This window comes from Dasypus novemcinctus, chromosome 19 (genome assembly GCF_030445035.2).
Source record: "Dasypus novemcinctus isolate mDasNov1 chromosome 19, mDasNov1.1.hap2, whole genome shotgun sequence".
In the NCBI taxonomy this organism is placed as follows: domain Eukaryota; kingdom Metazoa; phylum Chordata; class Mammalia; order Cingulata; family Dasypodidae; genus Dasypus; species Dasypus novemcinctus.
This window is the reverse complement of record NC_080691.1, coordinates 48,223,336-48,237,137: the sequence shown is the minus strand read 5'-3', so window position 1 is coordinate 48,237,137 and position 13,802 is coordinate 48,223,336. Positions and strand designations below refer to the sequence as shown.

General features: G+C 50.1%; 1 protein-coding gene across 2 annotated transcripts; it reads right to left on the bottom strand.

The window, feature by feature from the left end:
* Positions 1–1,492: 1,492 nt before the first annotated feature.
* On the bottom strand, positions 1,493–9,889 carry LOC101428358 (melanoma antigen preferentially expressed in tumors). Of its 2 annotated transcripts, XM_071209905.1 has the most exons (6): positions 9,503–9,887; positions 6,810–7,985; positions 5,632–5,862; positions 4,073–4,369; positions 3,064–3,654; positions 1,493–2,271 (listed from the first exon to the last, which is right to left on the bottom strand). In XM_071209905.1, exons 4-6 carry the CDS (start codon positions 4,357–4,359, stop codon positions 1,746–1,748), a joined length of 1,404 nt encoding a protein of 467 aa, XP_071066006.1. In that variant the 5' UTR covers positions 4,360–4,369; positions 5,632–5,862; positions 6,810–7,985; positions 9,503–9,887; the 3' UTR covers positions 1,493–1,745. The 2 variants fall into 2 exon arrangements, with proteins under 2 accessions (XP_071066006.1, XP_023446884.1); XM_023591116.3 differs by lacking the exon at positions 5,632–5,862 and having other exon boundaries at positions 9,172–9,889.
* Positions 9,890–13,802: the final 3,913 nt, after the last annotated feature.

The following is a 13,802-nucleotide window of genomic DNA, read 5'->3' as shown; positions in this document are numbered from 1 at the left end:
TGCAAACCTGAGAGGCAACCCTGGTCTGTCCCAGGAGTTGACCATCACTAACCATGTCCACATGACTGCCTGAAGCAATCACTGATGGTCACTAGGCTAGATGCACTGACCAGAGAGCTCTAATCCAACACTTGATCTGAGGCCCTCACCTGCTGACCAGCTGGGCTCTGTATGGCAGCTGCCTTTACATGTGGGGATCTCAGAGACCCCCTGCCGAGCGCAGGCTTCACTAAAGGCTTATCATGGTGGGGTAGAATCAAAGACTAGTTCTCATCTCAGGGAAAAGCACATTTTATGGTAACAAGAGATGAAGACACCCTGAAGAGAGAGAGTACAGTGCTGTGCAAGCCATCAGCAATTGGGGATTCCATCACAGAAAGCTGTAACACAGAACTAGTTAATTCGCCCAGAGCAGTTAAAGCTGACCAGGTAGGCTGTGACATGGTTGAATCATGCTGTTCACCACACCAACGGACTGCATCACTTCCTATTCACCCTGCTGGTGAGGAAGGGATTCCTGAAGGGTAACAGCAGATGTCGGAACACATGGTACACCAGACAGATGAGATCAGTAGTTTATTAGTCACCTGTATGAATAGTCTGGGGGAGGAGGACACCATATGCCAGGCTGGGCCACACAGGGGTTGCACTTGGGAGCAGAGTGCACTAGGGGCTGTAGGAAGCAGGCTTTGTAATATCAAGATGACTGAAGGGTGTGATAGGCTTGTTTGAATAATTCTGCGGGCACAGGGAGCAGCAATTCAAGAGTAAAAATGTTCTCCATACTAAGGAGGAGTGTTTGGCTAGGGACGTTTAACTGGAAGCAGAGTTGGGAGGGGAATGTGCTGTTAGGCCATTTGAAGCCCTCCTGGTTTCAGATGTCAAGGCAGGATACAAAATTAATTTAAGGCCTTCCACTGCTCCCTGTCCCACTGTTTTTTCACCTTTGTTGAATCCCAATCACTCCTTCTCCAGGTAATTCCAAGCAAAGGGCCAAGGCTGTTTCCTTTGCCTCTGAGGTTTCTCCCTGGCTCTCCCTGTTTCTCACTCACCCAAAAGTCAGCCGTCGAGTTTACAGAGAAGCTCTTTCCTGGAGTACCCTGCCCCCAACCTCCAACCCGTAAATCTCCATATTCTCTGGTTTTCTTGGCACATCTCAGAAATCAGCTTATTGGTTTGCTGACTAGTTTAGTACCACCCCCACTGACTGAAAGTTAAGTTCTTGGAAAGCAGAAACCTGCTTTGTTTTGTTTACCTGTACGAGCACAGTTAGTCAATAAATATTTGTTGAATTAATGAATGAATGAAAGCTCTGGGCTGAACACCTTATCTGTTCGAATCCCTGATTCTTTTAACATCTCAATCTCACTTTATAAAAGAGTGAACTGAAATTCTGAGATAAAACTGCCCTCTTTGCTTATTGTTCAAAGTGGGAATAGTGGAACAAAATGAAAGGGAAATTATGTCAACAGAAGACACAAGAAGACAGTTGCAGAGCTTGACTGTTTTATCCTCAGCATTAGCACACTTGCATTTTGAAGATTTTCAACCAGTGCCTAAAGGGATCATGAATAAATGAGCCCCAGTCCCAGTATTAGTAGACACCACTCTATTGTTCACTGTGGGTCCCTTGTTTTGATCGTTTTCCTCTAAACCACGCCAGCCACTCAGGAAATCCACTGCTACAGCTCTACTACCCACTGCTGCTGTTCTTCCCCACCACGTCAGCTGTGCCTTTTCCGAAGTTAGACCAAGGACGTAGAGTTAGTCAACTGCATGTCAGCCCGCTGCAGCGCTTGCAGCATCTCCTGCAACTTGGCGTGCACCCGAGCAAGTTCCACTCTGTTGAGGTTCCCCCACCTGTACTCATCCAAGTACACAACACATTCGGTAGGGACAGGGTACTGCACGCGCTTCAGCTCCATCAGTCTTGCTAAGCACTCGAGCACATCCATGATGCCTGACGTGGAGATGACGTTGTCATAGAAGACAAGGGAGCGGAGGCGGGAGCAGCTGCACAGGGCAGGCAGGAGGGCTTTGAGTTGGGATTCCTTCAACCTGCAACTTCTCAAGTTGAGGTGCTGTAGGGTACCTGACATCTCACCCAGCAGAACCTCTAGGGGCCCGGGAACGGTCTGGGAGAGGTTGTTGCTGCACAGGACTAACTCCTTCAGACGGGTGGCATGGACACTTTGGGACAAGTAAGTGATATCGTTCTCAGTAAGTCTACACCCATTGATCACCAGGGTCTCCAACGGTTTCTGTAGACCACTGCAGAGAGATAGGGACAGTTACTCTTTGGGAGGTGGGACTGATGCACTAGATACTTTTGGGAAAAGTTAGAGAATCTAACTGGGACAGCTGCACTGCTCCTACCTCAGTTCAGATACCATACTGCTCTTCTGTATGAAGAACACAGAGCCTGGAGTCAAACATTTTTCATTCCCAAAGGACCTCCCCTGTATTTCAGAGAATGGCATTGGACACACTGAACTCTTCGTTTCAGCTTCCCAATGAACCAAGTAAACACATAATCACTCATGCTTCTTAAGTTGCTGTGGGAATTAATGGGATTTAGCTATAGCTTTTTACTGGGTAGAAGGTTTGGGAAGCTGCTTCCCCATATTTCTACTCACCCAATTACCAGACCCCAGGGATGACTCCCTATTTGGAATATGCCACAGAAATCTGAGATACAAACAAGGGGAACAAGTTCAACAAGTTAATTGGGCTTAGATGCTGTAAAGGGCAATTATCTCACCTAAATATGACCCTGATAATTATCTCACCCTAAATACGATTCTTATTATATGGGCCTTCTCTATAGAGGCCCACACACGTTCCAGGGAAGTGAGACCCTGTCTGGATAATTTCAGGGTTTTATCTTCCATTCTTAACACTGTGCTCAGCATGTGCTAGGTGCTTGAATGAATGAGTGGATAAGATGCCAATTTCAGATATGTATCTTTCTCTTCTAGAACACTTACTCCAGGACCCCAGCCTTGGAGTCTGTGTTCAGGGGTCTTGGTCTTCGTACTTTCGGGAGACACTGAGAACACTCACCTAAGCATTTTATGTAGCTGGCCTGAGAGATAACCAAAGGTCAGGTAGAGTTTCTGGAGGTGACCCAGAGGACTCAGCAGGGAGAAAGAGTCAGCAGGGAAATCCCAGGGGATGTCACTCATGATGAGATTGCCCAGGTTGCTCATCTGCCCGACCTGGGTGAAGAACTGGATTATGTCTGACTCGAGGCAGAACCTACTCCTGTGATGAAGCCTCACTTCGCGAATGGATTCTAGCTCCAGCATTCCCAGGATCTCCACGACGCTGCGGAATGGCACTTGGTTAATGACCAGTGTCCGACAACAGAGGCGCAGGCAACCATGGCTCCTCTCTACCCTCTGCAGTATATAAGAGGGGAAACCAGATAGGTGGAAGAAACCAAACAAACCACCTAAGAAAAGGTCTGTGTGTATTTCCACAGGTTCTTGGGTATGCTGAGGTTGTTCTCTGGGATTGGGCATGAGCTGCTCTGCCTCTGGCTCTTCCAGGGTGTGAGTGATGACAAAGGGTGCAGGCGAGGTCTCAGAGCATTCCTCCCAATTGGAGTGCTCAAAGTCATGGGTAAAATCCAGCACCTTCAGCTTTGATCTCCTGTGGGGAACCAAATGGGAGACCCAAAGTTGTTGACTTTCAGAATTATTCAGCAGGCCTGGAATGAGACCAAAAGCAGCAGACCCTGGGAAGGGTCTCAGTTCCAGCCCTCAGTCATGCCCAAGCCCATTTGCTATCCTTCCTCTGTCCTCATTCCCCTTGATTCCTCCTCAAGTCCTGATGTCTTAGGTGGTCCTGGATATGGCCCCAATGCATGGAAACCTCACTCTTACCACCTCAGAGGTAAAATCAGTTCTGAACCACAGAGGATTCTTCTCCAAAGGTCCACGAGCAATGGCTTCAAGGTCTCCAATGAGTCATGTTATACCAGTAGCAGACTCTGGCACATTCTTTGGCCTGCATCTCACTCACTCTGCAACTCTCTGCACCCCTAAAGCATTCACATCTCTACAGTTACCTGGGGCAAACCTCGGAAGGAACAAATTCCAGCCCATCTAGCACAGCTTCCAACAGGTCTTGTGTTATCGACTGATCCTTTAATGATCCCAGATGGAGACAGGGGAAGGGCCAGGCCTGCACGAGTGCCTTCACAGTCTTTATGTGTCCCCCAGTGAAGGCTGCAGTGGAGAGTGTTGGGAAGAGAACCACAGGGAGCTCTTCCAGGGCACGCACAGCGGAGTCCTCATCACTCAGCAGGCTCTGCGCTGCAAGATCCAAGAGACTGAGAGGCTCTTGTTTGTTCATCTCCACTGACCTGGTACAAGGTAAGGTAAGAGGGAGTCCTGAGTGGACATTCACAGTGCTCAACCTCCTCTGTCAGCCAGGACAACCCGGGCCCCAGCCACCCCTCAAGCAGCCACTCAATACCTCTCCTTCCATTCTGCAAATGTCATCCATAAATCCCCAACTCTCTCTCTGCCTGGCTCTGATTCCAGGTGCTGAAATGATGATTAAGGTTTTATCTATGTTTCTCCTTGGGCTTCAGAGAGTAAAAATTGTTCCAAACTTAATTTCTTGACCTTTCCCAAAGATTCTCCTTATCACCTCCAAGGTGGTTCTGAGGAACACGTCTCAACTATCAACCTTTCATCCCTGTCCTAATGTTAAGAGTCCAAACCTGCCTGAGGTTTCCTTTGCCTTGTCTGGCAGAGTAAGACCCTTTGTACATGTTAGAACTCCCCTCCTTCCCACGCTGTGGGGTGCCACCCCTAGTACCACCAAGTTCCATCACATTCAGAGTAAGAACATGGTTTTCAATAAAATCAACAAGATACAAAAATCTGCTTAGGAAGCCAGCACAATTTTGACACAGAAAATCAGAAAAAGGTGACAAGAATAGAGAAAATTACAGCATGATTTCACATATAAGTACAGTGAACACACTATTACCAAGTGGATGCAAGCAATGACTTAGAAAAAGCAGGACAACAAGGGCTTCTTCCAGGAGGGAAAGGAAAGTGGCATATTAGTGGATGTATCAGTGAATCTTTGATTATACTTGGAGAACTGAACATGAATGTTTTTTGATGCCACCCGAAAAACCAAATGAAGGAAGCCCTATAACCAGAAAGTCAAAGAAAATGAAGACAAAAATAAAACAAAACGAAAAGAACAAAGTTGTGGAAACTTAAGCCCGCCAGTGAGTGACAAAGATGGTAAGTAAGTAATCCCAGAACCCACAGAGTTCTCAGGACCTCAGATTCAGCCCAGGTCAGGGACCAGAGTCTGGGGTCAGCGCTGAGCATTTGTGGAGACTCCACATATACCTCTATACCCCCAGCTGCAACCAACCCTTGGGCTCAGTGTGGGCCCAGGGCCTGGCCTAGTCTTCCTCCAACTCCCACCCTGACTCCTCTCCACTGCTCCCCCGAGCAGCCATCAGCCCTCCTCTCACAGCAGGCTGTATTTCCATGAGGACAGGGAGCCCTGGGCAGGTTGGTAAATGACCACTTTAACCATCAGAATGCTAGGATATGACGCAACTGAACATCCTCTATTGGAGTGTGTTCCACGTACGTGTGACTGAGAAGGGGGCCCCCGCTGAGAGAAGCTCAGGCCTGGTGTGTAGCCTATGGAGCAATCAGGGCAGGAGAGGGAAGCACCAGGCCCCTGTCACAATTCACCAATTGTTCTGAAGGCAGAGCTCCTCTGAAGCAGCTGGAGCCCCAGCTGTAGAGGTGGTGGTGACAAGTTTGAATCCACACCTCTGTGCTTCTTCTGGAGTGTCTGAAGGAGCACCTGGAGAATCTGAAGAACAGCCACATGTAACCACATGATATCTACTGAAAAAATGTGCAATGACAGTAGCTAACTCATTAGTGGCAGAATATGCCTGGGACCCTGAGGGCTGTTCTCTGCTCTTCTCCCTCCTTTGAGGGCAGGCATAGAACTTCAAATCCCTTTTGCTTAGCAAAAATCAAGCCAACTACCAAACTATTCATCAGTCACGTGTATTTTACCAATGTCTTCAGAGGTGACAGAAAAGTACAGCAGCAAATGCTGATCATACTCCCTCGATGAGACAATCTTACCTGCCCTCCTGCAGCCTCAAGGCTAGACAGGCGTCAGCTGCCTTCCCGGACAGTCTCTTTTTTGAAGGGGGATGTAGGAGATATGTCTCCATTACCATCACTTTTACCAGGTATAGTGCCTGAACCCCCTTCTTCATATGCGTTTGGTAAAGGGTTCCTTCAGGATCCCAGTGGGGAGAACTCAGAAGAGGAAGGTTACTAGCATGAATTATAGCCTCGGCCACAGCAGCTGGCGATAGTCATTGTCTCCCACTTTCATTATTCACTGCAGTTTCCTCTCATTATCAGCAACTGTCTCTGCTGTTCTTGATAGTATGAGCCAGATCTTCATCTCTGAGGGATCTGAACCCCTGGTTACCATGCCAATCTCAGAGAGTTGCAGTACTTATCCTTTTACTGTCACAACTAGGCAATGCAGTACCAAGAGGCAGCTAAAAGGATCAACTGAGAAACAGATACATCCTTCCCTACCCCCTAGAACTAACAGCAGCCCAATTTCCTTCTGAGTATCTCAGTCAATTACACCTGCCAAGAAGAGGACACATCTTCTTGCCAACTGATTGCTGGACAAAAAGAGGACAAAGTGTCCAGGTAATAGCCATAGCAATGGTTTGGTGCTAAGCCTCACCAACTTCAAGACTTACTGGGTTTGACACAACTCACCTTATGACAAGGCAGCTCCAGGTACAGTCACCAGTGTCCCATGGTCCTCTGCCAGGGCGTGGCAACAAGCAGGAGTAGTTTTAGGTAACTTAAAAACTCACCACTGCAGACTGCACAGCCTTGCTCTAGGGTCCTGTGTTGTGACTCTCCCACTGGGGCTTGCCACAAATTCTATATGGCATCTTCCCCTACCACTGATACATCCAATCTCCTAAACTGTGCTGTCTTAATGCCCATGCAGCAGCGTTGCTTTCACCACAGTGGATGTGCAGCAGAGAACTTTCCTTTGTATTGCAGTCAGAGGTTGCAGTCTTTTGTACCACCTGGCATAAATCCAGAGAAGTATTTCCAGATGTGGAAAACGCTGTCTTCAATATCCAAAGCATTACCAAGCATGGTGCTTTTTTCTTCATGGTGGGAGATGCAATAATTTGTCTTTGCCTTGAATGATCAATATAACCCAGCATGCCCTTGATCACTGGAGCACCCAAAATTGTACTGTACTGATGTGGGAGGCCCCTGAATCTTCAGATGGATTATCTCCTACTCTTTGCAGTGTGTTTCTTACCAAGGCCTCCAATGTGCTAGCCAGTTCTTACTAAATAACTCAATTAGCATGTTATCAAATTAGTGAATCAGGGAAGCAGACTTGGCCCAGTGGTTAAGGCATCCATCTACCACAAGGGAGGTCCGCGGTTCAAACCCCAGGCCTCCTTGACCCGTGTGGAGCTGGCCCATGCGCAGTGCTGATGCGCGCAAGGAGTGCCCTGCCACGCAGGGGTGTCCCCACGTAGGGGAGCCCCACACGCAAGGAGTGCGCCCCGTAAGGAGAGCCGCCCAGTGCAAAACAAAGTGCAGCCTGCCCAGGAATGGTGCCACCCACACAGAGAGCTGACACAGCGAGATGACGCAACAAAAAGAAACACAGATTCCTGTGCCGCTGACAACAACAGAAGCGGACAAAGAACGCGCAGCAAATAGACACAGAACAGACAACAGGGGCTGGGGGGGAAAGGGGAGAGAAAAAAAAAATTAGTGAATCAACAGGATGTTCTGTGGAGATGCTCAGATGGCAGATAGAGCTCTCTGGACTATGGCAGAGAGTATAAAAGGATAATCCTGGGACAAAACTGCAAACGTGTACCACTGTCTATTCCATATGAATGCAAACAGCATCTGAAAAAGATACAAAAAACACATTCGCCAATCAATATTTACATACTACAACTGAGGTTTCATTAATCATCTCTAGCAAAGACAAGGCAGGCTTCAATGGGGGCAACTATTTGGTTAAGTTTACAGAAGTTAAAGGCATCCTCCAGGATGAATTTGGTTTCTGCAGGGGTGTAGACTGGTGAGTTAAATGAAGACATGACAGGGACTCCCACCTGAGTCCACTGGATTCTTAAAGGGGCATGTATTTTGTCATCCCGCCTAAGGTGTGATGTTGTCTATACTATCTTGACCAGGGGTGGAGATGGTTACAGAGGCCTCCACTTGGCCTTCCCCACCACAACAGCCCTTACCTCATAGATGAAAGACCCAACGTGGGTGCTGTATCAACTTCCAAATATGTCTATTCCAATAATACATTTGCAAAGTGGATAATGACACAGTGTACCCATTGTGAGCTGAATCTTGGCCAGGATTCCATTTATTACCTGGCTCTCCATACACCCTCATTCTAACAAGAGGACCACAACGTTGTTTTGGGTCTCCAGATAACAAAGTCAACTCAGACCCTATGCCCACAATCCTCAAATTGCTTGTCTATGCCCCCTTCCCTAGTTTACAGGTACCCAAGTTACCAAGGCCATCCTTCAAGATGGCCATGATTCTTGTATCCTGGTATTCACATCCTTGTCTGGTCCCCTCCCATGCTGATTAAGGTAGTCCTGTGATAACCAACAGAAGACTACAGAAATGGTAGTGTGTGACTTCCAAGGCTAGGTCATAATAGACATTGTGACTTCTGCCCTGTTCTCTCTTGGTTCACTTGCTTTCAAGTCATGCAGCCATTCACACAGCCCTAAGAAGAGGTCTATGTGGTCTCTTGCCAACACCTTGCCAGAGATGTTAGTGAACTACCTTGGAAGTGGGAGAGTCCCGCCCCAGCTGATACCCTGACCGCCTCCCAACCCTGCAGTTAGCTTTCAATGGCCAGTTACCGCTCAGCCTTTCTTTATATTTTACTATAGTGTCAATCAGGATCAGCAATATCCATCCAATCCCTCATCTCTTATCACTATTTTCTAATTCTTTCCCAAACGCACTAGCTAGTGCAACCACTTCCACTGGTATACCACCCGATTCACCACCAGTTAACTTTGAACCGTCAGACCACCAGCTTGTCTCCACCTACCCACTATCAGCCATGAGGTGGGTCCTCAAAGCCAGCCTGGTGCTGAGCTGCGCCTGGAGGTAGAACTTGGCAATAGGGAAGTTCCCAAGAAAGCAGTTCATCCTTTTAGGCCTTGAATGATGGCAACATTACTTAGAGCAAATTATGTGCCTGTTCATGGGAGTCACCCAAGGAGGAAGTGGTCACAAGGAGCGGCGCTGGGGCCTCCCCTGCAGTCTTAGGTGAATACTAACGAACCCGGGCGGTTCCAGCAAGAAGAGAGCTATCTTGGACCTGGGGCTTCCGAAATCTACCCTCACCGGGATGCCTCCCAATTCTCCAACCGACTCGCCTGGCCTTAGATTGGGAACCTCTCTGGCTCCCTGGTAGACCAAAAGGTCAAAGCCTGTCCCACTCGGCTGGCTTCCCGGCAGTAGGCACTGCAGAGGGAGGGGCCCACATTTGGGGGCCTGGGAGCGTCGGCATCCTTTTGACGCCTCAGGCCTGGCCTCATCCTGGGCTCCCGTAACGCTGTTTGAAACCCCAAAGTCCACGGCGCAGCCGAGGGAAGAGACCCTGGAGAATCGGGCATGTCCCAGACAAAAAAGAGCCGACACAGAGCCTCACGAGGGCAAGATTCGAGGCAGAAATCTTCCAGGGTACGCACTCCAGAACGCCCTCAGTTTGCCTGAGACGCGGGACGGGACCACTTCCTTCGCGACGGGGTCACGTGGGCAGCGGGGGCGGGGCGGAGCCTGCGCACCTCGAGCCTCTCACCGCCTGCCCACGGTGGCCGCTCCCAGCTTCCCTCGCGCAAGGCCACGTGGGCAGGGGGGCGGGGCAGGCTCGCCTCACGCGCAAGGGTCAGATGGGGGGGGGGGGCCAGCATCCCGCGGAGGGGGTCACATGCACGATGGGCGGTGCTTGCTCCCAAGCTCTGTCACGTGATGGCTTGCGGGGGGGGGGGGGGGGGGGAGCCTGCTCGCCTCCTTCCTGTCACTCTACCTAAACCCTCAGCTTCAAGCTTCCCAGCATCCTCCTCGTCGGGGTGTGTGTGAGAGGGATAAGAAGGGGCAAGAAGGGCTTGTGGGTGGATATGAGGTCAGAGAAAGAGCCTCGGCCCCTAAGAAAAGGGCCTTCCCATGCTGCTCTCCTGGGCTTGGCCTTAGACTCAGGCGTGGAAGGCGGGGTCCTGGGATAGGGGGTTGCCGTAAGGATCACAGGGCCTGGAGATAGCCTTTCCATGGCTGGGCAATTCTGGGCTGACAGTGGCAGACCCTTTACTCACTGCCCAAAATAAAACCAAGAAGGGCTTCCATTGACCTTGCTGGGGCCAGGTACCCCCAGGGGACCACACAGTGTGGGCCTGGACACAGGGACCATGATGGGGCTGGCCTGGGTCATGTGCCCAACATCACTCAAGGCCTCCCTGAACTTCTGGTTCCTACTATCACTGAGCCCTTCCATGTCAAATCAGCCTCTTCCTTTCACTTCCCACCCCATCCTCCCTGCCTCAGTCTCCCTGCATTTCCCTTGTATAGACACCCCAGGTGACAATCCTCCCAATTCCGTGAATAACTCCGAAGACTGTGGAGTCCTTATGGTGACCCCAATAATGGATCCAAAGCCTCAGGACCATCTCAGCATTGACCTTGGGCTTCCTTTGAGGAGCGTTGGGCCACCTTCCCTGCCCCAGGCCAAGCTCATCCTCCACTGACCTTCACTGGCTCCACCAGGCCCTATTTCCATCTTACTGGAAGGAGAGAGTTCTGGGCAGGGAGGATCTGCAGATCATCGATAAGGCATCCAAGGTGCCATAGTAAGGTTCTGTGGTTTCCATGCCCCAAGATGGAAGCAGGGAACAGGCCAAATCCCTATGAGGCTTTGGGGGTCTCCTCGTACCCACACCCTCCCCCGTAAGGACCACCGTAATCAGCAGTCTCTTGGGAGCAGGTCCAGAGCTTATGTCTTAGAGGGTGCTGGACAGCAAAATCCAGCACTGTGAGTTGGGCTTTCCCTGGTCCATCTTCACAAATCTTCTTCAGGGTCAGGGACATTTAGAAGTTCTGATAAGTTATATCCAAGGTCACTTGTTGGAGTCACCACTCTAGATGCCATTAAGAACATTCGTGATTAACGGGATGAGGTCAAAATATCAGTTAACAGTTTTGAGGAAGTTAATTCCAACCTTCATGTATGATGTTGAAGCAGTCAAGACTTCAGTGGAGGAAGTAGCTGCAGATATGGTGGAAATAGCAATAGAACTGAAATCAGAAGTGGAGCCTAAAGATGTGACTGAACTGTTGCCATTTCATGATAAAACTTGTGCAACTTGAGTAACTTCTAGTGGATGAGCAAAGAAAGTATTTTCTTGAGATGGATTCTACTCCAGATGAAGATGCTATGAAAATTGTTGAAATGACAGCAAAGGGTTAGGATATTACATAAACATAGGTGGTAAAGCAGTGGCAGGGATTGAAAGTACAGATAAACTCCAGTTTTGAAAGACATTATACTATGGGTCAAATGCTTTTGTCGTCTTATTTTAAGAAATTGCCCATCCCACCTTTAGCAACCACTACCCTGAAACAGGATTTCCCCCTGGGCTGTGAGCTATTTGGGTCCCCTTATCAGTGTGTATGACCCAAAGGACCCTTCGCACAGAAATCAGAAGCTGGCAGGCAGTCTGCTAGCCCCTTGGGGAGACTTGAGTTTTAGCCAGGAGACGCTCCACCCTCTGTTCTGGAAACCATTGCTGGTTGGATCACCTCATACAGCCCCTCTAGAATTAAATAGGTGTTCTCATCTCCGTGGCTAGTTCCTATACCCCCCAGGAGTCAAAACAGGATCACAAAGGACCCAACTCCTGAAGTGACCCCTTGCTTTGGAGGCCCCACATCACTCCTGGTTACTCATCAAGCAGGCTTCAGAGTGGGCAAGAAAGGGGTATTTCAGTGTTCTTGGCGGCTCAAGCAAATACCATGCAATGGGTTGGCTTAAACAATGAGATTTGATAGGCTCACGGTTTGAGGCTAGGAGAATTCCAAAATCAAGCTGTCATCAAGGCCATGCTTACTCCCTGAAGACTGGAGTTCTGGGGCTGGCTGCCAGTGATCCTTGGTCCTGGGCTTCTCTGTCACACACACAAGAGTGCCCATGGCAGCCTCTCCCGGCCTCTCCCTTCTTTTCTGGGTTCATTGACCTTTGGTTTCTTGTTTCCCTTGGCTTTCTCTCTGAGTGTGTCTGAATTTCATTCTGCTTATTAAGGGCTTCAGTAATAAGATCCATCCTGATTAAGCTGGGTCACACCGAACTAAAGTCACCTCATGGAAAGGTCCGACTTACAATGGGTTCACACCCACAGGAATGGACGAAGTTCAAGAACATGCAGGCGGTGGACTTGGCCCAGTGGTTAGGACGTCCGTCTACCACATGGGAGGTCCGCGGTTCAAACCCCGGGCCTCCTTGACCCGTGTGGAGCTGGCCCATGCGCAGTGCTGATGCACGCAAGGAGTGCCGTGCCACGCAGGGGTGTCCCCCGCGTAGGGGAGCCCCACGCGCAAGGAGTGCGCCCTGTAAGGAGAGCCGCCCAGTGCAAAAGAAAGTACAGCTTGTCCAGGAATGGTGCCGCACACACGGAGAGACGCAGCTAAAAGAAACACAGATACCCGTGCCGCTGACAACAACAGAAGCAGACAAAGAAGACGCAGCAAATAAACACAGAGAACAGACAACCGGGGTAAGTGGGGAGGAGAGAGAAATAAATAAATAAATAAATCTTTAAAAAAAAAAAAAAAAAGAACATGCTTTTTCTGGGGTACATAGCTCCACAGGAGGTAATGCTGGAATTTTTGTCTGAGCACCCCACTGGCCCCCAGTTGCACGGCCACACAGCTTCATGAACAGCACCCAGTAGAAAGCAGACTCTGGGCCTCCTAGAAGCTTCCAGATCAAACCCAGGCAAGGCAGGGTGACTTCTGCAGGCTCCTGACAGGACCCCAAAGAGAAGAGGCTGCTCTGCTTCTGCCCACCTACTGGGCCCCAGATAGGCCTCCAGACTCCCTGGTATGTCCTTGGAAGATCCCCCTCATCCCCCCACCCCTACCCCCCGGCACTCCTGGCTTCTTTCTAGGAGGGAAAGGAGCTGGAGTGGAAGGGTGTGTAAAAAAGGAGCAAGGAAGGGGACAGAAAATCTACGCAACTGGGTCCACATATGCCACTGCACAAAGCAGCTGTTTGCATCTCCCTGTCGTCCTGTCCTCACCTCTGGGTCCACCAGACATGTTAATTTGGACAAGGAAATTCAGTCTGTGGGGTTCAGCTTCCTGTGTGGGGGAGGAGGGGAAGGTGGGGTGACACCCCTTGGGGACCCAAGTCCCCAGCCTCCCCCTACCCCATCCTCATGCGTTCTGGCTGAGAGCTCCTGGCAGGTGCTTCCCCCCCTGTGCTTCCACGAGGCCGGGGCAGTGCCGCACCCGACCTGGTACCCAGACCATGCTGCAAAGCCCAGAAAGGGGGGAGGGCGTGGCCAGCAGCAGGCGGGCGGCGAGGTGGGAGGGTCACCCATTGGAGGGGGAGGAGGATGCCCAGCCAGCCCCGCGAGGATCCTAGAAGTGGGGGGCCACAGAGACAGAATCCTGCATCCGAGCATC

Coding starts and splice junctions, on each gene's coding strand:
- LOC101428358 (XM_023591116.3), bottom strand. CDS start 4,359: ATGAACAAACAAGAGCCTCTCAGTCTCTTGGATCTTGCAGCGCAGAGC. Junction 3,655..4,072: donor CCTTCCGAGGTTTGCCCCAG/GTAACTGTAGAG, acceptor GGTTCCCCACAG/GAGATCAAAGCTGAAGGTGC. Junction 2,272..3,063: donor CAGCTACATAAAATGCTTAG/GTGAGTGTTCTC, acceptor ATCTCTCTGCAG/TGGTCTACAGAAACCGTTGG.